Genomic DNA, 24,539 nt, shown 5'->3' with positions numbered 1-24,539 from the left:
ATGCAAAGAGAAGACTGAGAGCGACCAGGGCCATATGAGAAACTGTAATATCTACGTAGTTGCCAATTTGCACCATCCATGGACATTGCGCTGGCTTACAGGCCGGAAAAGCTTTTACAGTCTTCTCTCTGTTACATGTCAATCAACGTTACACAATGAAATATATTCACTTTTTTTACAGAAGAAAACCCAAAACGTCTCCGTTTATTAAAAACAACCACTATCGCAACAACGTGTATGCGAGAGTTGAAAAAACACAAACTCTTACAAGGATAGTAATATAAGCAAGATATTTATTTATATCATTTTTATGTATAATTTATAAAAAATAATTACTAAACTACATCTAAATATATAAGTTTAAAAATTTATAAATCTATACTGAATTGTATGTAAATTTACAAGCTTACAATTTCACAGACGAACGTGTACCAACATCGTCATACTGTACAATAGTTTCTCACAGAACTACCGAATGCATTTGTAGTTTGGTTCCATGAGATATCTCATGACCATTGGCAATTGACGGAGTTTCTCTTGAATCGGAAAGTCCAAATGTTGCTGGTTATTGTTACATCGTACAACAACACCGTCGTTAGTCTCATATGTGATGCCATTTGTGTGATTTTGCGGATTTACCTGCAATAAAAAATCGATCAAGTATATAAACGATCGGTTTTAAATATTATATTTGATACGTTGTTTCTAAAAAATAATTAAACTGTACATTTATTAGAAAGAATAGAGACAAGTAAAACGTAACAACTTACAGTTAAAGACGATCCGTCCTTGTAATAGACTTTAATGTCGCCGGACGATAATGTAGTAGCAAAGCCAATCCCCGGTACCTCCACTTTATTCACATTATTAAAAGAATTGCGCATTTTATGCGATTTAGACGTCACCGTCGAGATAACGGAGCAGGTAGCGTCAAACGAAGGTAACTAAAACGTACGAATAAAAAAAAAATTAATCAACTGAATATATTGAAGTAAGGAAAAAAAAGTCCTCGTTATACTTACTCTTGAGAAACCATTTGTAACCGTTGGCGAGAAATTTTCCTTCCCTTGACAGGAGGAATTATCCAAACCTGTGTTAGGTCGTCGTCCTATTATCACAGGAAAGCAAGAGTGTCCGGTAGCCGTTTCCAAAGACGTTAGAGTGGACTCCAGTAACAGACAATGCTTGTAACATTCCAAATAATGATCGTAATAATTCTCGAGATGAGGCGGAAGATCTCCCTCGACGTATGTGTCGTTGTTCTCGGCAATCTTTACAACACCGTCCACTCGAACAATCTGAAATATTTGTCGAAATATAAGAAATAAAAGACTCCGAGAAAAAATTTGATAATCAAATAACTGAGGCGCGTACTTGCACTCTGTTGTAGAAGTGCATCTCACAATCAGGTTCCGGTCCGTTCTCCATTATCACGCACTTCGCGCGTTGGGTGTATAACGTCAATTTCGCGGTCTTTGCCTGGACCAACTTCACAAAGCGGTAAGCATACTCGTATTTCCGATGATGACACGACGGTAGATTCTCGTAGGAATAAATACTGTCGGCTCCTCGGCTGGGTAACGGCGGCGGCCGCGATCCGACGTTTGTGATCACGTCTGGTTTGTAGAGAACGATTCGTAAACCATCGCCCGATATTCTGCACACATCGACGACTTTTTCCTATGATATTATTAAAAAAATTACAAGACACTGTCACACGTTTCCTATATTAAATTTTTTTAATTATCTTTTTCTACTCACGGTGTTTCTGCGCTTTTGCGTAAACTCAATGCACAGTTCCCCGTCATCGAGAATAGTCAAAATCGCTTTCTTCGTTCTGTGTCTCGTAGGTTCCAATCTGTTGGAATTTAATGGCGGTACTTGCAATTTTGTATTGTTTTCAATTCTTTCTTGATTATAATTTTCCACGGTTTTTTCTTTTTTTGCTTTGTGCTTTTCTGTTATTATCTGCTTTTCAAAGTTGTTGTGTTCCTTGCTGTGATGGCTGTACTGTTCATTGTGCAAGAATATTTTACTGCGGGGAATACTCATCAACACGGAATCATCTTTCGGACGGTAATTGGCGTATTTCGCTTTGTGATTCGAGTGTATGTTTGCGACGGGTTCGGACCACGCCTCGCTTCTCAAACTGGTCGCGGGCATCGGAGTTTTTCTTTCCTCCGATCGAGATCGAGATATTTTCGGAACGTATGACGACAATGTCCTGCCAAGTCCGGAATCTATCATACCATCGGTAAAGATGTCTTTGCCAGTTCTTCCCTACACAAATAAATAACATATAAAACAAATGCGCGCGCCGTTACACTTTTATATTATACAAGTTTACGGAGAACTGAGCTAAGAAACACACAACATTATTTTGTCACTTACATATAATATATTCTTTTCCACGTTCATTATGAACGGATGCTTTTGGATATCTTGCAAACGTATTCTGTCCTTCGGATTCTTCTTCAGCAACTTATCTATCAGATCTTTCGCATTGTCCGACAAGTAGGGTGGCATCACGTAATCGGCCATGACCACTCGTGTTAAGGTACTCTTGATTGCATCGGTCTCGAATGGCGGATTGCCCACCAATAATGTGTACAACATACATCCCAAACTCCATACATCTGCCTCTGGACCGTGTGAAGATCTCGTAGCAACCTAAAAAAAAGTTTCAAACGTAATACTTCCCGATTTTGCGTGCAGTCCAAAGATATTTTGAACAGTGAACTACTCACTTCGGGTGAAATGTAGTTCGGCGTGCCGCACATAGTTAAATGTTTTTCATCAGGTTTACTCAGTTGTGTGGCTAATCCAAAGTCTGCTATTTTCTATATAAATAAAAAGAATATTTGAAAATCAAAAAAACTTTTGAAGTTTTTATTTACAACATAGTAAATAAATATAACATACAATAAATTGTGTTGTACATACCACCTGCATGTCCTTGGTCAAAAGTAAATTGGACAAAGACATATCTCTGTGAAGTATTTGATGGGAATGAAGATAGAGTAAACCTTGTACAACTTGTTTAATTATACAGGCGGCTAAAATAATATAATAGCGATTTATTATAATGAGACTAATTTATATTTTCAATTGCTTTTTGCCATTTTGTGATTGCGTGTGCAATTGTTGGCATACCATGTTCTTCGGACAAAGCCTTGGCACCTTGCGTCTTGAGATAGCGCTGAAGCTCGCCATTGTGACATAATTCTAAAACTAGATACACGTAGTTTGCATCCTCAAAACATGTGTACAACTCCAAAATAGCTGGATGCTTCAATCTTGAATGTATCTGTACTTCCTGTCTTACTCTATTTGTCATCCCAGCACTCATCATTATTTTCTTGTCGATCTATAGAAGATCAGATAAGCATGAAGTAGGAACACAAAAGGTATGAGTCACCTTTATCATTTTATATCAATGATTTAAAATAAAAACAAAAAAGAAGTTTTATGTCTCATATCTGACATATGATTTCAACAATCTGTCCAAGCATTCTAATGCTCATATTTAAACTTTTGATAAGATTCATATGTAAGAGAGTTGGTGCATCATGTAAACAAACTAGAGAATGTGCCAGCTTCATTTAGAAAATGAGTGGTTCCTGAAATACATTCTCACATATAATCTAACGCGAAACAAGAAGAAGTGTGTCAGGCTGAAGAAATATAAAAGTCTTTTTTTCTTCGAGAAAGAGAGAGAGAGAGAGAGAGAACAAATGAACTTTATAAAGTACCATTTTGATCGCAACCTCGACGCCGCTGCGAAGGCATTTTGCTCGATAAACGCTCCCGTAGCCGCCCTTGCCGAGTAGATTCAGCACTTGGTATTCCTGAAAGAAGCGGCAAAGTGAGATTCATCGACACCCGCCGTTGTTACGGATGGGCGACGGCGCAAACGGTAACAAAATTCAAAAAAGCCAACCTCAATCTGCTCGCCAAAACCGGCCGAGAGCGCCGGCATCACGCGATGCCACACGCCGCGCTCGGCCGGTTGTCGCCGATCGTCAATGACCATCAGCCACGCTTTCCCCTCAGACAAAAACTATCGTTTGTAAAATGCATGAACGAAATTTCGCTCGCAAATTCAGAAATATGTCAACGACATGACGCCGCCATGAACAATCTGTTATGGTTCTAGATAAAACACTCTGTTATCCGAATCGCTTTTTGCAGATTCGACCAATCGTACGCATCGATCGGTCAAAAATCGACCAATTACGCGCGGGAAATTCCAGCGCGGACGGCGCGGAATGTTCATTTCGCAAGAGAGCGCGCGCGCGCTCGAGCGACGCTGGCGCCGCGTCCCGGGGACACTTGACCGGATCGCATAAAACCGGAATCTCGGATTCCCGTCAGCCGATGTGGTTCTGTTGGCTCCCCTGGAGCCAGTCGCAACTTTACGATCAGCCGAGAGGTCTTTTGTTGTGAAAATAATTTCGCGTTCCTAGGTCTGTCGCGCTTTCTCCCGCGGACGATCGTTTCGTGCGATTTCTCGCGAGTGCGTCCCGCGATCGAGGTCTGTCGATAAAACGTTCGCGGTGTTCGCAGTCCCGAAATACGCAAGAGATATGTGACGGTGCTGATCCGAGGCCCCCCCTAAGCTTCGCCATCTTTGTCTGTCACTGTCGTTGTCGTCGTCGTCGTCGTCGCCGCCGACACCGCCGACACCGCCGCCGCGAGAGAACAGTCTCTCTCTCTCGAAAAGCAGCTCTATGTTCGATAATCGTCGTTGCGCTTTCGCCGCGTAAGGACCGTACGTAATTTTTTTTTTCTCTCAGAAAATTCGCGAACTTGATTATCGATTCACGTGTGCGCGAGCCGACAATCGAAGAAAAACTCTCTCTTGTTCGCTCACGCGCCGCAATCTCTCCGGCGTCCCGGTGCGCTCTCCCGTTGGACGAGAGAAGAGGACCGGTCTCTTTTTTTTTTTTTTCCGAAAGGGAAAAACCGACCTGGCGGGCGCGGGTCACTTTCGGATCCGATCGCACTCGGGAATTCATTCCGGTGGAATCCTCGAGCCACGCACCGGTGGGATGATACATTGAGCGAAAAGCGCGGCGACCTTGTATGGACCATTCGCAAAGGTATACGCACACACACAGATTCTTGTTGTTGTAATTAAACCGCTCGCAATAATTCGCAAAGTGTGATTCGCAAATTTCTGGATCGCGGTAAGTAATGCTTGTGGTATCGCGCGAAGTGAAGCGAGTTTCGAACAAAGTGCCTTGTTTGTGTGTAAATTTAACCAATGAAATTTTGCGCACGATCTCGTTACAGTTCGGCCAATTAAACGACGTGACGAAGTTCGTTTTTGCACGCGTATATCTGAAAATAAATCCCAACCTAGTTTGAAAATTTCGACTCTACGTGCCGTTTTATTAGTTTCGGTTCGCATCGCGGTTTATTTCCGCACGGGATAAGGTTTGTCATCTCTCTTTGAGAGGTACAATATGTAACAAATACAAAAAAAAAAAAAAAAACCACACCTATCTTTACGACCGGCAGGTGGTACAGTCTGAAAAGTTCAATCGGCTCAAGTCATTTCCGCGGAAGGGAATCGTCGCGGAAGCATAACGGAGGATCAGTGACCATGACGTTGACGAACGTTTGTTAACTTTTAAGTTTTCGAACGCGCTTCGAAAAGAGAGAGAAATTCGATTTATGTAAGTTGCGGCAAAAGAGTTTGAAGCAAAAGTGACGATACGACGTTTAATATTTTGAAATTAAAAAAAAAAATCTCTACAATAAAAAAAATAAATTTATATAAAAATTTATCTCTTAATTTCTTTTTAACACACTTTTGACTATTTTTGAAAGTCACTCGGCCGCACTTTACCAGAGATCGATTCTTTCTCTCGAAAAGTGAAATCTCTCGTTTGAACGATTGCTGTGTGTAAAAGTTTACATTTAAACGTGTGCGCGAATTCCGTTGTTAATTCTCGCTCACAATCGTCGATTATAAAGTTGCTTTACAAACTATATAAATAGTTTGAAAATTATCTCACAGGATTTGCTTTTATCAAACATTTTGGTATAAACAAGGGTTTTTTTTTGTAAAAGGTATGTTAGTGATCGATTTCTCTTCCCGAAGAGTGTGAAACTTTGTCAACGATATTTAATTGCCAATAATTTGCGGATGTGCTGTTTTGTCGAGCGCAAATGCGTTTGTTTTTTTTTTCTTTTTTTTTCCATTCGTTTTGCCAAGGATTTAACGAGGATTTGTACTTGGAAAAGCGGCCATTGCGTGACCATTGCATTCCATCAGAATTCTGAAGTCCTTTCTCGGCGGAGGAGCTCGAGTGAAACTTAATAAGACTTAATAAGACTTATTTTGTCGTGTGTCAGTGAGTAAACGCGCGCGTTCTGATCTACGAAAAAAACAAAAAAAAGCCTAAAAAGAGATGCATTTGTTTTTCTTTTGAAAATACAGCAGGTTTGCATAGCACCACGCGCACATGGACAGCAGTGCATTAATGGTATGAGTACTGACCCAATCCGACGTCATGTCGTGAGTCATCGAGTAACAGTCGCAGCTGTAACCTCCACTTACCATTAGATCGCGATTGCAAAAACAGACTGCGTGGAACTTCTTGTCTCGATCCCACCGCGGCTAATAAGACGACCGAGACCCATCTGTTTTCGTACACTTCGAAGAGCATTTTTGCAAACTAAATCATCTCAGACACGTGATCGAAATTGAAAAGAAAAGCGCGGATCAAGAGAAAATCCGTTGATTAATATGTAAGAGAAGATATTTTTTGTTTTTCAATTGTATTCTTAAAAAACGTAAAAAAATCTTTTCCCCAAGAATAGAACAGAAAAAGAGATTCTCTCGCATACTGTATGAACCACGTTTGGGCCCACTTTTCTTCTTAATTACTTAATAAATTTTTATTATTCTCTTTCTCTTTCTTCAATTTATGTAGAAATTACATCCGTTCCACAAAAAGCGCTTCTCGAGTAGACTGCGGCGCATTAATGTCTTCCGGAAGGAAAGTAAGGGATTTCCCTTTCCACACGACGCTCGTGCCAGCAAACTTCTGGTTTTTTTTTTTTTTTTTTTTCTTAATCAAGTAACTCGCAAATCACCGGATGTTCGATCAAACGACGAAAATAAAACACACAGATTGGTTTTTGACGTTCCAATCCTCTTTCCTCCCATCTGCGAAAGAGCAGCAAAATCGAAAGATTACCCTTTTGCTAACCCCACCGCGCGGAGTCTTGTTTAAGAGGACGCGTCGCGATTCGCGCACCATGTGTGCACCTTCTTTGTGCAGCTGCGATGCGCAAACCCCCGCGGTAGAAGGAACGACATCATGGCGCAGGCGTTGCATGGCTCACCACCCTCTGCCGCCGGTGCCTCTCTGCACCTTATCTTCTCGAGTAGGGATGGGTGGACGCGAAAACGACGGCTCCTCAGTGACAGACCAAACGCGACTCCGCGCGGTGCAACCCCCATTAGCGATCGAAACTTTTATCACGTCCCTCGCGGTGTAGATATTTCCCTCTGTACATACGCCCCTCCCCCCCTTTCCTCTCCCTCCCTCTCCAAGCATACATATTTTTATGTACACACAACGTACGTGCGTTTGTATACGATCTATATTTTTGTAATAATGCGACAATGACGACGAGCGCGATCAGATGACTCTGCTGTGCCTCGAGTTACGTCCGCGAAAAAGAAAATCACTGTGTGTACACATAGACCATATACGCGCACATAATACATGGTGCGAAGTTGGTAGGTTCGGTAGAGTCCACCGTTACCGATGGGTAGGACGGATATGTCAAAAACGCTCAACGCCTATAGAATGTGAGTAGAAAAAAAAAAAAAACAAAAAAAAAGCAAAAATTGCAAAACACGTACTAATGTCTCCCGACATTTTCCCGTCGACGTTTCCCCGGGAAATTACAGGGTAGCTGCTCGTATATTCGCAGAATTGCGGAAAACTGTTGATCCTGCCTCTCGAGATGCTGCCGATGGCAATATTTCAGGATCCATGTGATTGTGTGTGTGTGTGTTTCCTTGTCAAATCTATTTTCTCGCAAACAATTTTTGCTTATCGTTGTTTATTTGCTTCTCGGTGACATTTCTTTGTATAATCTCATTTTTCCTATGACCTTCCACATTGTGTTCGCTGTAGCAGAACCAAAGCGGACATACTGGACAGGCGGGTGATTAATGGAGTTGGAAAGACGGTGGTGGTAGAGAAAAATATTCGAAGCAGGAACGAACGGGGGAGAGAACATTGTTCGATTTGCTTGAGAAGGATTGGAATTATAATACCGAAGATTTTCAGAATAGAGATCAATATAATCTCCGTATACACCCCCGATCGTCGTCGTACACGTAAATTGTACCTAGAAATCGTCTGTGCTGAACGGCGAGGCATTGATCGTCAGCTCGCATGGCGTCGCGACGTTTTATCATGTTCATCGGTTGTTACATTTGAAACGCAATGCAGAAGAACTTTCGCGAACACGAGCGGAAAGGGTTTATAAAATTGGATACTCAACTTTGCAACTCGCGTTGTGTAATCGATCAATTGTTCGCGGATTTTTCGTCAGAAATTTTTGCAGAAAGTCGCGAAGATTTTACGACGGATTTAAAATCACCAAGTTCTCGTAGATTTTGTCGTCCTCGGTACCCGATTCCAATTGCGACCTTTTATTATTTCGAAAAAGAACATGGAAATAGTAACGTTACAAGTTGACGGCAACATTCTTTCCCGAAGAACGAAGATTCGAATTTCGAGGAGACGATCGCAGAGATTTTAGAGATTCGCTCGATCGCACTCGTATTGGCCTTAAAAAAAAAAAAAAGAAACATTTGGTTAAAAAACTCGGTTATTTTTCCTGTACGATTAGATTAGGCTTCGGAGTTTCCGGTTTTTTATTTCTCATCCTTCTCATCCTTCCGCCCGAGAAATATTAATCATCGAGATATACAGTCTTCAGGGTCGCTCGGAAACTTCGCACAACTATTGTCACATTCTTCTATATAGTTAACACGTAGTTTACATACCGGGTGTGACGACCAAACAAACCGGGATTAAATCCAAGGCAAGTCAGTCAAACTAGTATCAGGTGTTTTTCAGTTTCTTTTGTCGCCGACAAAGAGAGAGAGAGAGAAAGAGCGATCAAGGTTTATTCTCTTTAGATCGAAAACCGGCCGGAAGTTACGGGATCTTGTTGTACGAACGGACTCGCACACTTGTCGCGAAGTTGTCACGTTCTTTCGCAAGTCTCTCGACCGGTTGGACGAGGTCAAGGTTTACGTGTGCTTGAAAATGTGATCTCGAGCGAGCGCCAAGGATGTGCACGAGGATCTCGTTTGTACACGGAGAGAGAGAGAGAAACCATATGCGATTGCGTATTTGTATTGTTTTTTTTAGTTTCTTTTCTATTATTCCGCAAGACGATCGAAGCGAAAACGATTAGTGGCTATCGATCGAAAATAAGAATGTTGATTCTCTGATGGAAATAGGACACCTCGCGGAAACCTCGCGCGATCGGTTAGGTCTCGTTTGCAGACTGTGACAAATCGATCGTTTCTTGTTGCGCGCAAAATTAATACGCTGTCATTTCGAAATTTGACTCTCCCATTGTGCATGTCGCAAATGGTGACTTTGTGATGTGTCCTAACCGACTCGCCGCTATCGATTATGCGACGGCGACGCGGATCCGTTCCTCATCATCGAATTTAACCGCGCTGCACCTCTACAGGCCAATTCACGAAAAAAAAGTGAATTGCGTTTCGGTACAGTACAGGACATTTCAGAACGCGATCTTATACGATCGACAGAAGTTTTCTTCTGCTTCTTGTTTGAAAATGCATGTCTCTTGATTCTATAAATTTATTTTTTTTTTATTAAGAATAGAGTCTCTCGAAAGAAGAGAGGAAGAAGTGCTAAAACTTTCGTAAAAGTTTTAGATGTTGGGAGAATTGTGAAATACGTTGATTATCTTAAAACTGATTAGCGATTGTTGGAAGTTTCGTTCAACGATATACGCAATGGATTATTGAAATTAGCTTCTATTATCTGAATTGCAATTGGTATGGAAGCACGTATCTGAACTGTTCTGTACACACACGTGTGTCCGCATTGAAATTGCTAGAGCGCCGCGGCGTCGCGATGCGCCGGCGCCGAAATATTGAGCCGATTTACACACACCGCACGTAGACACCAGCACGTAGACAGCTTCAACGCGGCCCCGAAGACCATGGGGTAAGTTTTCTCTCTCCTCGTTCTTCGTTTTGCTCGTGAATTCTCTGCCGATCGGATTTCTCGCCACCACACATCGCCACCAATCCCGTGTTCTCTTGTCGTGGCTTTTCGAATCGTACGAAACCCCACATCTTCGATGTCCTTGGCGCCGAGAGCGCCCGGGGTATCCGTCGACCACGAAGTTCCGCGAAGTGTTTCTAGTGATCAATCGCTGTTCAAAAAACAATTATTGAAATTGCTCTTTGACGATTTTACTTTGATATTTTTTTGTTGTTGGTCAAAAGTATTTTTTATTTTATTGAATGACCTAATTTCTTTCCGTTCTTCTGTTTTTCTAGTAAGAAGATCGAGAATATAGGCAGGATGACGGCGATGACGCAGGAGGAGATCGTAGCTGGAGCGCGAACGGTCGCCCAAGGCTTGGAGGCTCTGCGAGTCGAGCACGGTGGTCTTCTACAGGGCCTGCAGTCGCAAGACGCTCCTGCTGCTCGGGACAAGGCTAGCCTACTTTCCAAAATCATAGAAATGATCGATCTGGGCCTAGGCGAGGCGCAGGTGATGCAAGCGTTGGCGAGCCATTTGCAGATGGTGGAAGCGGAAAAGCAGAAGCTGAGGACACAGGTGAAAAGGTTATGTCAGGAGAACGCCTGGCTGAGAGACGAACTGGCCGGTACTCAACAGAAACTACAAGCGAGCGAACAAGCTGTAAGTATCATCGAACGTATAACAAAAAGATAATTGTTGAAATTCTCTTTGTTTGATAATAACTAGGTAATTTGGAGATTATTTTTTTACTGTGTCAAAGATCTTTGTGGACAGAAATCTTCTATTTGCTTCTAATCTTAAATCTTATCTTTTAATTAACTCCTCGCTAAGAATCATGTTAGTATTGCGCTTTGTTGTATCTCTGTTGTTTACAGTTGGTTCAGTTGGAAGAAGAGAAGAAGCACTTAGACTTCATGGCCAGTATGCGACAATACGATCCAGATCCGTCTACGGAGGATGAAAACGCTAAAGACCGGCCGAAGGACGATCCTGTGGTTGATCTTTTTCCTGACGATGACGCGGACGATAGTAAATGTAAATGTAGGTATATGTTTTTGTGTAAAATTTTACGGACACTGAGTGGTTTATTTTTATCAACGAGTGTGCTTTTTCCAGCTATATCTCCAACTCCACCATCGCAATTTGCTCAGCAAGTAAATGCCGGTTACGAGATCCCGGCACGCCTGCGCACGCTGCACAACCTGGTGATCCAGTACGCGAGTCAGGGTCGTTATGAAGTGGCAGTCCCGTTGTGCAAACAAGCCTTAGAAGATCTAGAAAAGACCTCTGGCCACGATCATCCCGATGTGGCGACTATGCTAAATATTCTTGCTCTCGTATATCGAGATCAGAATAAATACAAAGAAGCCGCGAACTTGTTGAACGACGCTCTGGCGATTCGAGAGAAGACACTGGGCGAAAATCATCCCGCGGTGGCGGCTACGCTGAATAATCTGGCTGTGCTGTATGGGAAACGGGGCAAATACAAGGAAGCCGAACCTCTGTGCAAACGAGCACTAGAAATCCGCGAGAAGGTGCTAGGTCGCGATCATCCGGACGTGGCAAAGCAGCTGAACAACCTGGCGCTCCTCTGTCAAAATCAGGGAAAATACGAAGAAGTAGAACGCTATTATCAACGAGCGCTCGAGATCTACGAAGCCAAACTGGGCCCGGACGATCCGAATGTCGCCAAAACGAAAAACAATCTGGCGTCCTGCTATCTGAAACAAGGAAAGTATAAGGATGCCGAGGTGCTGTACAAACAGGTGCTCACTAGAGCGCACGAAAGAGAATTCGGCGCCATCGATGGCGACAACAAGCCGATTTGGCAGGTACGAAAATAATTTTATTGTCGCCGAAACTACCACCTCGAGAGAAAATTATAAAAACTTAAGAAAACAGAGGAGATGGCCAAAACTTTCCAGAAAAAGAAATATTGTATAAAAGAGAAATATAGTCTATACACGATAATTTACTACTTACACTTTCTTTTAAAATAATTTTAATTTTATTTCTGCTGTTTAAAAATAAATAAATATTTTACTAAATAATCTTAATTTTATTTTTCTCCTGCTGTTTTATATTGGAATATTGTTTATAAATCAGAAGTATGCCTATATATATACGTTACTTATCTACATTACAATGTGCATTATGTTAACCTTTTGTTAATATTTGGCAATCTTTCACTTTCATTTGGTTTTTTGTATTTTTTTCTTTTAGGTAGCTGAAGAAAGAGAAGAGAACAAACACAGGAACAAGGAGAACACACCGTATGGCGAATATGGTGGCTGGCACAAAGCCGCGAAAGTTGATTCTCCCACTGTTACTACCACCCTGAAGAATCTCGGTGCACTGTACCGAAGACAGGGCAAATACGAGGCTGCGGAAACTCTTGAGGACTGCGCCCTGAGATCTCGAAGAGAGGTAATTACAGATAATACATGTGAATTTGTTTATTGTCACAAAAATTCATACATGCAGCAAAACTAACAATCATTTCTCACGTTTCACGCACGCACAGCACGTACAGCAAGTAAGTAAAGCTACTTACCGTTAATCCGGAGAGATAAAAGTAGAGATAAGATAGATAATTTATTACGTGACAACTTACACTTGATAAAGTAACTTCACATATAGCATAAACAAAGAGACTACATATTTATTTCGCGAGTTTAATTCAGTGCGAAATTGTTTGGAGAAAATGCCCTAAGATTTTCTGTCAACACACTGTGGTGGTTGTTTTTTTACACTGTCAATATTTTGCATAAATACGTTTCTATTTTTGTTCACAGGCATTGGAGTTAGTTAACAAAGCGCGAGTAGCACAACTGCTTGGCGACGAGAAAAGTTCCACAAGACGTGGTTCTCGATCCAGTTTAGCTAACAGCGAACACGAGCAGAGCCACGACGAGGTGAGTGTCCCGGTTATTTGTTCTGTTCGTCATCTGGACGTAAAAATTTAGTCGTGCGCACTTTCGCATGCAATGTAGTAGTTGACACGGACTCATAGTTGTCTACTATCCTTTTCTTCTTTCTTTTTGTTCTTTTTTTCGTTCCGTCTCGTCGTTCGTCACGTCCGGCACAACCTGACCGAATTCTGACCAAATCTCATCGACGACCGCACATGCACGCACACAATTGAAATGCAGACGAACAGCTCACTGCCGCTCGTGCAGAGGGCGCTACATGAGGGACAGTCGGCAGGCAGCGGCCAGCATCAGCACGACGCTAGTCCTAACAAACCCGGTTTCAAAAACAAGATCTTTCAAGCTTTCGGCATTCATTCGTCATCTACGTAGACTAGACGGATTTCGCGCTTTTCCGTTAGTTTTTATTTACGTCTGTATATATCGTTAGGTCCGCACAGACTTCTTATACTATACAACAGACCGCGAACTTCCCGTAGTGTTGTAGCGGCAACCGTGTTTTTTTTCATTCACTTTATTTCGCTCATGCGATCTATGTACTACAATGTTGTATATAAAACAATAGAACCGTTCGATAGGTCGAAGTTCTTAGTCTTTGTTGTATGGAATGAAGTCTGTGATTATAGGTCAATGTTGTTAGGTGGGCTCCTTTTTTCGCGCATGCGCGTAGAATGTGGCATTAGATAACATTTTTGATTCAAGCATAAGAAAGATTTTTTATGTACATGTAACTTAATACACACAACCTGCTGCTTTTGACACTTTGCACAAAACCGTCACCTCTGCGATCAGAAACTTTTTCACTGATCGCGGACGATTGTTATTCTTTAAATCTTGTTTGGTTAAAATTAATTTCGAAAATGAGTAAAGTTTTTTTTCTAACAATATCCAAGAACTAGTTTCGAATATTATGTATTTTGTAATTTTTTTTTATATTTAGAAGTAATTTTAAAAAGTGATTAAATAATGTGTATATGTATAAAAGTGATTAAATAATGTATATATGTATATATACGTATTTATTCATTCAAGATTTATATGTATAATATTTCGTTATTTTTTAAAATTATTTATGAATAATCGGAAACTTACAAAATCTGTGATTAAAAAATCTAACATCTAAATCTGACGATGAATCTACGACAAAGTCAGCAAGATGTGTGCATTAAGTTTATTGGGACCCATCTACACATACGTTACCGTATGTGCAATACGCATGCGCCAAAAGTCATCTAACAATACCAGTGTTTAGGTCTTTTCTCTGCAGCTATACCTATTCTGCATCTGCTCGTTTTTCTTCTTTTTTTTGTTTTCTATACCCATTGAACGTTTCGTTACGAAGTATAATAAATATAAATATTTCAAATGCAGAAAATAAAACTCACTATATAATCAGCTGAAGAGAACAGATCTGTCTTAACATTGTTTTTGTGCAGCGTCATTCGTCGACTGTTGTCTCGGCACAATGTCGCGCTGGATGTTTTAGTTTTTAGAATGTGAGAGCGAAAATGTTTGAATGTGTGTATCATTTGATCTTATGCTTCACGTCATTCGATCGATTTCTTGATATCGTAGAGTTAAAAAAAAAGAAAAAAGAAGATGAAGATATTAAAGTATAAGTAAAAAAAACTAAGTAAATAAAGTAAAATTTATATCACTAATGTTTTGTGTTCTGGAATTGTGCAACTTGACACGTGAGAATTAGAAACGAGCAGCAGGTTTACTAGTCGTCACTCCCTACGTATAATTACATAAGTGTCACATATGGGATTTTCAGTTTATTGCATAGTGACACTTAGAAAGTCATGTTCTTTGTGGTCACCAAGTATTAAAAAAAAATATTTATAAGTAAGATAAAAATTTAAAACCGAAAGATTCCTTAACTAGGGAAACTATATGAAGCTTTAAACTTTTAAACTGCTCTCCTCTCAAAATTTGCGTTTTGGAGTTACGGGATTATACGTAGAGAGTGACGTAGTGTCTAATTATCCACGAGATCGTAGCCACATTTCTAGTAAATACGTTTGACCTGCGTAATTGTCAGTATTTTTCTGCAGCGAGCACGTATAAACGCTCTGACTTCTCACAAAAAATCTCACACGGCAATTTTTTCAAAACTTCTCAAAGTACTAATGTGATTCGCACTTTTTCGAAAAAAAAATACCGCATTGGACATGCGTCAAAGTTAATGTGATAAAATTACACGCGACGTCCAGAACGTTGATGAACTTTTTCGAAACGAGGATCATCAATGTGTGTACAGTATCATGCAGAGTGGAAATTGCAAATTCAATTCACACACTCTGTAATAAATTGTGCATTTACGTGAACTAATCTTCCACATAGATGTTTGATTTTGTAAAAAAAATTGCAACGATCGGATACTTGACTCGTGTCATTAAGATGAACCGAAATAAAATTAGAAATTAAGAGAACTTTTAACAGCAGAAGATTTTTAAATCTAAATAATTTCTTTTTACATATAAAGTATATTACGTTACAACAAGCTTAATGTAAAATATTAATTTTTTTTTTTTTAATCTTTTAAACTACACTCCATTTCGCTTAAATGTCTCAAAAATATATTTTGTCTTTTTCTCAGTTTTCAGAAAACATTTGATAAAATCACGCACATATCGTTTGATGAAGATGACATTATCGTGCAAGTAACTCTCAGCTTTGCTTAACTATATAAGGCGGTATAGATTTGCAAAGACAGTGTATGATCGGAAAACAAAACTCTGTGCAATTTCTTGTTTTAATTACATGCAAAAAGTAGAGTACAAAATTATTTAATATTTTTTTATGTATTCTAATTTTTAATCCAGTTGATACTCGTATTTTCATTCGTACGAGAAAAACTTTTCCAAGTTGCACTTTCGGCGATACACATCGCGTACAATAAACATCTACAGTAACTCTTTTGCATTTATATATACAATATTTCTTATATTCGCAGTGAATACAGATGTCGATTTTTTAAACGCTGTTTAGGCACGCATTGATCGCAATTTTAATGCAGATTCGAAACGGGATTGTAGCTGTTTCAATTGTTCGTCTCACGAGATAATTGTTTCGAAAATATATTTTGTGTACAGTGTTTGGTAGATATATTTATACGATATTGTACAGAAAAAATTATATATAATTCACAGAGACACGTATATCGAATATGTTTAAAAAAAAGTGGTTGCATTAAGAAAAAGCAGTGTGAAATAGCAGTTTGAGAAGCATGTTTGAAATATATTAGAAGTATATATTTAAAATATATATTTTACGGTAAATAAAAAACTGTCGCGGCGATATTTCTTATAAGATATATATACATATATATATAAATATATATATTGTATATATATATATATGTGTGTGTGTATATCATCAATATACATGTAAAAAAAAGTATTTCTTGTTAATTTTACGTTATGCGAGACAGAAAAATCGATGAAGAAAATTGTGTGTATTTTATACATATATACATATATTATATTAAATTAAGCTATATTATATTTTAATCCTTTTTAGGTAACTTGTTATATTAAATAAATTAATAATAATTTTGTGTTTTTTAATTAAATTAATAATTGATTAGCGAACGCGCGCTCGTTTAATAATAGTAAAAATAATGAAAGTAGTGCCTTGCAACAACTTTTAATAAAATAAATTATTTTCAAACAGAATCTCTCTGAAGTGTACTGCATTTTTATTCCATTGTACGAATCCAAACGCGAGCTTTGTGAGATAATTTGGCATAATCTGTTTTGTGCTACATAAAACAAAATGTGTAATAATTTTACAACTATATTTAAAAATAAGTCAAATTACGGGATGACAAAAACAGAGAGAGAATTGAACACTTTCGACGACTGGATAATCACCAACACGTGTTCTAAAATCTATTTGGTGTGAAGCAAGTTCTATCAATTAGATCTATAAACAATAAAAATATAATACAAATTTTATAGCAAGACGTACTTTATTTGATTTTTGAAAGTGTTTAATTCTTTTTTTTTAATTATCTTGTATTGCGTGTGTGCGTGTGTACGTGTGTGTTGACATATATATACAGAAAGATCTCTCGAATTCTTAAGAAATACGTATTGTATGGTGTTAACAACGAAAAAACGTTTCTAACATCAATTAATTTCCTTCGCACGTCAAATTGTGCTCAAATTTGTGCAAAAACTTTTGCACAACCGTTCGTTCTCTGGGTCAATTTGCGTTGTCGTGTTTTTGTTTTGCTTTTAATTCTCTCGAATTACCTATTAAGCGAGATTCAGGGAACAGGATGACGTTGACGATGATACACAACAGAAAGCACGTCGCTTCCCGGGTGACGATAAACGGATAGATAATAAGGTGCGTATTCGTTTTGTAGAATTAGATTTCTTGTGTTGTTAGTGCACAAAGTATAATAGATATTTTCTCTCGATAGTGATTATTTCAGGTTTTTCTTTATAGATGTGTATTAATTTATATATATAAGTTTTCTCCTTAAACGAAGAGTTTTTTGACTCTAATACGAAGGGCAAAGTGGATAAAAAAAAGATCGATGTTTTTTTGTCGAAAAATTTATATGTTTTATATGAAAGAACGAAGCACAGTGTGTTAATAATTTTCTTTTAACAGCACATCAGAATATCGTTTTTCTATTCGCTCTTGCCCTTCAGTTTTTATTGTTCTACAATTTCATTGCTCTTACTGCATTTTTCCCAAAACATTTGTTATAATATATAAAAATGTATAACGTAGAGACTTCGTGCGACGAACACACACACATACACACGCACACACACACACACCACATGTACGAAATACTAATATCAGTAAATAGAAAAAGGTAAAATGTAACTAAAATGCTAATTTACCATAGAATTGCATGCTGGAGCAATAATTGTGGCGCATCATAGTTGTCTCTCTTTTGATTTCTGTGTGCTTGTAATAAGACCATAACAAACGTAAATACTAGTTGGATAAAAACAAAAGTTTAATACTGTGCGCTTTTTTCAGCAATAAATAATTTTCATGAAATCTTCTAGTTGTAAATATTTTGTGTCTTCAATCAACAAGCGTTTTGTAAAATCTTCTAATTTGTAAATATTTGATGTCGTCAACAGAATTAAAACAATATTAAATTTAGAATATATATATATATATATATATATAGAATGTGTGTATTGTATATATAAAAAGCTTCTTAGAGTATCTGTTTTAAACTTTTTATATAAAACGGTGAGAGAACACACGGATTAAATGCGCGGAACATTTCTAATTAAAATACGAAAAGTTTTCGTAGTTTTATTGTATAAATTGTCGTTTTTTGTTCGTTAACATATTCTCACTCTCTTTTCTCTTGTCATTCTCTGTTAAATTATTACATAGATTTTTCTTCAGTATTCGTAATAATTTATCGGCACAATATTGTTCATAGAAACACATTGAAGACACATAGATTTTTCGCATTCTGTGCTAACGACCAGGATTAACGTCTCTCTCTGTTGTGTTGCAGGAGTGGAAGTACGCTTTTCGCGCGAAATAAAGAGAAGTTTGTCCCGGGGGAGAAAACTGCTCGTCTGTAATCTTGATGTGCGAGTGATGAGAAACGAACGCAAGACGCTCTATCAGACACTGATGATGATGATGATGATGATGTCCACTATGTCGGAATTGCCGTTTACATACACGAACACACACATTCCAGCTGCTTTTCTCTAACGATACATGGCACTGCGAGCTAGTTCCACGTTGTTGCTAGTTTCTCACTCGTAGCTTTTCACACGGACGATCTCGGACAACGTGCGGGGTTAAAACATTGTCTCGGACGCACGTACAAACGTGTTCTTTTTTTTTTTTTTGCTGAGACGTCTTTTCGGCATGTTGTCCGGATCGGATGTGGCGCGAATCGATCTGCTGCGTTTATCCGAACGTTTATCTGGACGAATGTGAGAAATATCGAGTAATCCGAATCAAAATTCAAGGAACATCGTGTACTCTCTCTCTCTCTTTCTCTCATCTATCACGCATACGTCGATATTCCATTGCGCGCGCATATAAAACGTTACTAACTCGGATATGTTCCTCGCGACTTGCATTTTATCATTCCATATCAGCTGGAGCTAGGTCTAATCAAAATCGATTCGCACGTTGTTCGCCGCAACCAATTACTGGCTTATCAAATTAGTTATTGTATTTTTCCGCGCGTTCTTTTCATCATCATCGACTGCTCGATTGATTCCGCGCAATTGTACAACACCGGTTGTACAGAATTGCACGATCTTAAACAATGGTTGCGTTAAAAGGTCGTACGAGGGAAACGTTAAGGTATTCGACGATGGTGACTAGAGATTGTCTGTCATGGAGCAGCTAGAGAGATAATGAAAAACGTTTGATCAAATCGCAGTTCCGTCGACCTAACTTATTATCCAAAGTACTCGGCTATAAACTCCTAAATTGTTTTTACTGTATTTAAATCAAAAATCTCGTGTTGCGTTTCAAAACTCTTTTTTAGTTCTTCAAAAAATTCCTATCTCGTTAGTAGAAAGTGCAATTCACGAATCATTATTGATTTGTTTTATTTTTTTTTTTTTTTTTTAAATTGTCGTTTATCGTCTAGTCTAGAGTTCACAATGCAAGATAAGATTTCACCTGAGATGTATTCTCAGAAATTTCAGAAGACTCAATGTTAAGACTTAACACATCTGCTAATTGCATATAATGCTATGAAGCAACCTAATGAAAAAAAAAATAAAAATAAAAATAATAAAAATCACGTTCATCATTTCGTTGATGTTAACTGAGATTTTTAAATATACATATTTTTAAATTAAACTTGTAAATTTTTAATTTTATAAAATAATTTAATATATTGAATATATAATTAACGTCGAGGTTAAACTTGTAAGTCTGGCAAATAATTTGTTTGCCAGTTCGACGGTAAAAGATTTAAATTTAAAACTTTTTTTGGTTTAATTGAAATTGTGAGATTCTTGTATTGTGTATATGAAGAATAATTAAGAGAACACACTCATTTTTCGTCACATACACACACACACACACACACACACACGAGAGAACGCAATCTAGAAAATACAATGCCATTATTACATCTACATCGAACAAAAGATTTTTCTAAGAGATCTAAGATAAACGATGCTTTTTTATTCAGTGTGAATAATGTGACGAAAAGTATAACGTCCACAATAATGTTCGTGTGAACTATATTACTGATTCGATATATCGAACGAATACATCATACGTAGGTAACGTTTTATCATATACGCGATGTTGCATAATCTTTAGTGGAGCTTTCGAAGCGTACTGTAGCTCTCAGGTGCAAATATATTGTTATTTAATGACATACGTATATTACATGTATAAGAGCTTTGGTTTATAATAAATATTTCCACTTGTATCCTCACTGGTTTTTTTTTTACCTGTGTTGTAAAAAACAGAAGAGACGCGAATATAGTAGATTGTAAAAAGATTGATAAAAAGATATGTCCAGGCTTTAAAACCAAGATTCTTCGGGTTCTTGGCATTCACTCGTCATCTGCATAAATTAAGCGGACTCTGCGCGTTCCTGTTGCGACAACATATTCATATTTCTGCATCCACAGTTTGTTTTGTATTTTGCATTTACTTTATTTCTCTCAAACGATCCACATGAACTGCAAATAATAAATATGTACATTTGTGCGCGTATATCTATACACTTTGATTTTCCTGTTACGTGTATGTAAAAAACATAAAATATAATATAAAAAAATATATATAGAAAAAGATATTCTCTCTCTTTTTTTCTCTCTTTCTTTATGTGTGTATATAAAATATAATTTTCTGAAATCATGTTTGAGTAGAAGTTACATTTGTTGTCTCGTCAAATTTTATTCAAAAAGACACTTTTGTTCAAACAATCACAGAGCGAAATTTAAAAGGAGAACAATCCAAAAGAGATTAATGACGAATGGGAATTTATTTCTGTAACTTTATTTCTGTACGCGAATACGGCTTAAGAGTTTTATCTACGATCGGTTATTTATATCCGTCATTAAAAATGTATCTATTCATAAACGGCGAACTGGAATATCAACAACGCGCCAGTTCCGCGCTGGATCGATCGCTGTCACGACATGTGACAGCAATGAAACTGCGACATTATAATACTTAAAAAAAATAATAATAATAATAAATCGTAATTATACCGAACAATATAAATCTTGGAAATTGGAATAATAGAAATATTGTTTATTGAGCATAGACTTACATGTTACAATGGTAATAATAATGACGAAGTGTGCACAATTATAATGATAATTTAATAGTACGGGTTTTTTTCAACGATAACGAATAAAAAGTTATACATCACTTAAATATGTACTTTTACAAATCTCGGAGAGATTTGTATCGACTTGACTAGCATATTAGAAGCATTATTATTATCGACATTTGTTATTATCGTAATGTTAATCATCGTAAAAAAAAGGGACAAAAGCGACGTCTACGTAAAAAGTCACGATTATACATACAGGATAGTAATACGTTAGAGAAAAACGCGTGTAATAAATTAAATACGAATAAAAATGTACACATTTATAAGAACGCTGATATTATTATTACATATATAACAAGTGCGCGCAAAAATTGTAAAAGATAATAGATACGATAAGAGATACGAGGCTGATTTGTGTGAGCTTTCTGTAGCAAAATAGTCGTAAATATTATTTTTTTTTTTTTTTGCAACTCTAAGAAGTCCTCTCGATATTTCTTTGCAAATTCCAAAAAGTATCGAGTGTTTGTTTATATTTTTCAAGTTTTTAATACACATATATATTGCCGATTATAATTATTGCATATATATATTTTACTATTATATATCATTATCGTTTAGTTCGCGAATTTTTATTGGTACACGTACACACATACAGAGAATACACAGCCTTTTCGATTCAAATCAGCCTGGCAAGATCTTCTGCGTTAAAAACAGAAAGAGAGAAGAGGAAAGAGGAAGAGATAGGAGGGATCACATGTGTGAAAAATATTAATAAAAATATGTGTGTATACAGTTTGTAAGAATAAATACACGAAATTTGCCTAAGATTATACGGATTGCTTATCGTACTATATAGAATTCGCAATTTTTTTTTCTTTTCGTTTCATAGAGAAAGTACTTAAAATAGAGTACCTAAACTAATCCTCTTCGTTTTTCTACTCTAAACTTTGCGTCTTTGCCGAAAAACATCACCTTACTAAATGTTTTTTGTCACTCGATATTACGGAATATCGGTAGTGCATAGAAAATGTAGAGCAATTTTTTTTATCTTTCGTATATATCTATATATATATATATTTATATATATTTATATTTATATATAAAGGGTAATAGAATCGTAAAGTATCGGGATCCTCAAGTGTGTTTCTAAAGAGATCATCAGTGAAGTTGATATTTGAAGTATTTGAATTAAATCACATTTTCTTCACAAAAGATTTTTTTTTTTTTTTTTTTTTTTTCCAAAAAATGTAAGACTGACAAAAGAAGTTTCCTCGATTGCCTTTACATTATTTGAGTTATCAGTTACTAGCGTCAAAGAAAGAGATTATTCGGAAAAAATTATTTGTCCTCCAATTTTTTTTGTGTGATATTCTCCCGACACGCGTGAAGTCCCACTTCGCTCAACTAACAGTTTTGCTCTGAAACAGCAGCGTCTTTCTTTTCTTATTGCAAACGTCCACGAGATACTGAATACTGAGTATACATATAAATACATACGCGTCTCTCTTTTTGCGAAACACCGTATACATATATATATATATGTGTATACGTACACATACACGTAAATGTCGCAACACACACGCGTTCCAAGATTACCGTCATCTCGCGCGAATGTATGTACGCGACATTTGTTTTCTTTTTCCTCGTTATTACTCGACGAAATTCAATTGGCGATCAATTTAGAATCAAAATAAGTGATGCCGAACAGTCATTTGGTAAAGAAAAAAAATTTGTTGAATTTTTACGTGACGACGTACATGTATATCACACCGAAAGTCAATTCACGATTGAACATTGCACGACACATGTTCGAAATTTCTTTCGTTATTTTGTTTGTTTGTTTTTTTCATCGAATTATTTTATTTTCTATCGTGCTTAAGTACCTCTAAATAAAATACTTATGCAAGAGTGATAAAGACTATCTCGCGCATAGTCTTACTGTTAGTTTTTTTTTTTTTTTTTTTTTTTAAATAAACGCAACGACATTGGCAGTGTTGAAAATATTTTTTTTTTTTAGAAATCCTGAATTGTTTGAAATCGAATAGCTTGAAAAATGCTGAAATAATATTTCTGCCAAAGGCTATATATAATTCATATACCATATATTATATGTGTATATATTATGTTTTTTTTTTATAATATATTATATATTTATATATATATAGCTTGGTGATCAGGTTTGTCATGAAAAGTATGTTTTATATTTTAGGAAAAACACACGGATATTGGCTTATGACAGAGATCTAAGGAAGCAATTGAAAGCGATTGAAATACTCTTCGTTGCACCTTTAAGAGCTGGTTTTCGGCCACGCTATCTTCGCGTCGATTCTTTTGTACGCGAAAAGACAGTGTGAGAGCTCCTGCGGACACTCGTGATCCCCAAGCAACGTTTCTGAAACAAATACCGGGAGAAAAGTCGCGACACGGTTTATCGCAAAAATCAAAACATTGAATCGCGCAATCGCGCGGAGATCGTTCTAATCATCGATCTTATATCGACACTCACCTTCTCCCTGCACCAACTTGAAGAGCCCGTAATCCTGCGGATTTGTACATCTGATCTTATGCGCGAGGATACGGCAGATCTCTCTAGTGTTCATGTTGGGTCGCACTGGCAGCGTCCTGGTGTTCAGCGATCCGTGTAGCTCGTCCGGTACCAAAATTCGCAGCACAGGCGAACAGTCCGGTGTTCCGCAACCCTGAACGAAAAGAAAATATTTTCTCAATAAGTCCACTATAGTCGAATGTGTTATTATTTACTTGCAAGACACACAATCAACAGTACGTCTGTTACTTACGTTCAACGAAGATAAAGTGCTCTGGCTGGACTTGAAGGTTTTAAGAACGTGCACTGCGCTCGATAATGTAGTCAGGTAGTAACCACCCTCGCCGCTCAATAGAGAGGGATGCAGCAAGCCCCACATATATTCCGCTTCTATTTCAGCGTCCACCACTTTGCCGCGCACCAATACCCAGATCACTAGCGGCAATAGATCATCGGCACCCAGCGCAATGTGTCTGCCCGAGTTGGTCTGTTTCACCTGCAAA

General features: G+C 37.7%; 3 protein-coding genes across 18 annotated transcripts in view; 1 reads left to right on the top strand and 2 right to left on the bottom strand.

Annotated features, from left to right (window-relative positions):
* Positions 1-360: 360 nt before the first annotated feature.
* On the bottom strand, positions 361-4,124 carry LOC109855054 (serine/threonine-protein kinase PLK4). Its single transcript, XM_020428863.1, has 11 exons — positions 3,941-4,124; positions 3,753-3,848; positions 3,154-3,367; positions 2,944-3,056; positions 2,748-2,840; positions 2,392-2,670; positions 1,762-2,280; positions 1,375-1,680; positions 1,023-1,298; positions 771-944; positions 361-639 (listed from the first exon to the last, which is right to left on the bottom strand). Exons 1-11 carry the CDS (start codon positions 4,031-4,033, stop codon positions 469-471), a joined length of 2,334 nt encoding a protein of 777 aa, XP_020284452.1. The 5' UTR covers positions 4,034-4,124; the 3' UTR covers positions 361-468.
* Positions 4,125-4,379: 255 nt separating this feature from the next.
* LOC109855042 (kinesin light chain) lies at positions 4,380-20,915 on the top strand. 6 transcript variants are annotated; one of them, XM_020428832.1, is made up of 8 exons: positions 4,380-4,771; positions 10,586-10,952; positions 11,168-11,333; positions 11,409-12,124; positions 12,516-12,719; positions 12,817-12,828; positions 13,088-13,207; positions 13,445-14,131. In XM_020428832.1, the coding sequence occupies exons 2-8, from the start codon at positions 10,611-10,613 to the stop codon at positions 13,592-13,594; spliced, it is 1,710 nt and encodes a 569-aa protein (XP_020284421.1). In that variant the 5' UTR covers positions 4,380-4,771; positions 10,586-10,610; the 3' UTR covers positions 13,595-14,131. The 6 variants fall into 6 exon arrangements, with proteins under 6 accessions (XP_020284421.1, XP_020284419.1, XP_020284416.1 ...); XM_020428830.1 differs by having other exon boundaries at positions 4,380-5,102; XM_020428827.1 differs by lacking the exon at positions 4,380-4,771 and adding an exon at positions 5,759-7,831.
* Positions 20,916-21,518: 603 nt separating this feature from the next.
* Positions 21,519-24,539, bottom strand: part of LOC109855072 (protein sprint) — a 79,760-nt gene continuing 76,739 nt past the window's right edge. For all 11 annotated transcript variants that reach the window (XM_020428888.1, XM_020428891.1, XM_020428890.1 and 8 more), the window contains 3 exons: positions 24,290-24,532; positions 23,998-24,190; positions 21,519-23,883 (listed from right to left, as the gene is read on the bottom strand). In XM_020428888.1, the coding sequence (XP_020284477.1) occupies positions 23,780-23,883; positions 23,998-24,190; positions 24,290-24,532 (540 nt within the window). In that variant the 3' untranslated portion in view covers positions 21,519-23,779. The remainder of the gene's footprint in view (positions 23,884-23,997; positions 24,191-24,289; positions 24,533-24,539) is intronic.

The sequence above is a fragment of the Pseudomyrmex gracilis genome, unplaced genomic scaffold, assembly GCF_002006095.1.
Source record: "Pseudomyrmex gracilis isolate BER0280 unplaced genomic scaffold, ASM200609v1 scaffold_80, whole genome shotgun sequence".
In the NCBI taxonomy this organism is placed as follows: Eukaryota; Metazoa; Arthropoda; class Insecta; order Hymenoptera; family Formicidae; genus Pseudomyrmex; species Pseudomyrmex gracilis.
Note: the sequence above shows the minus strand (reverse complement) of the source record. Positions and strands in the feature narration are given on the sequence as shown.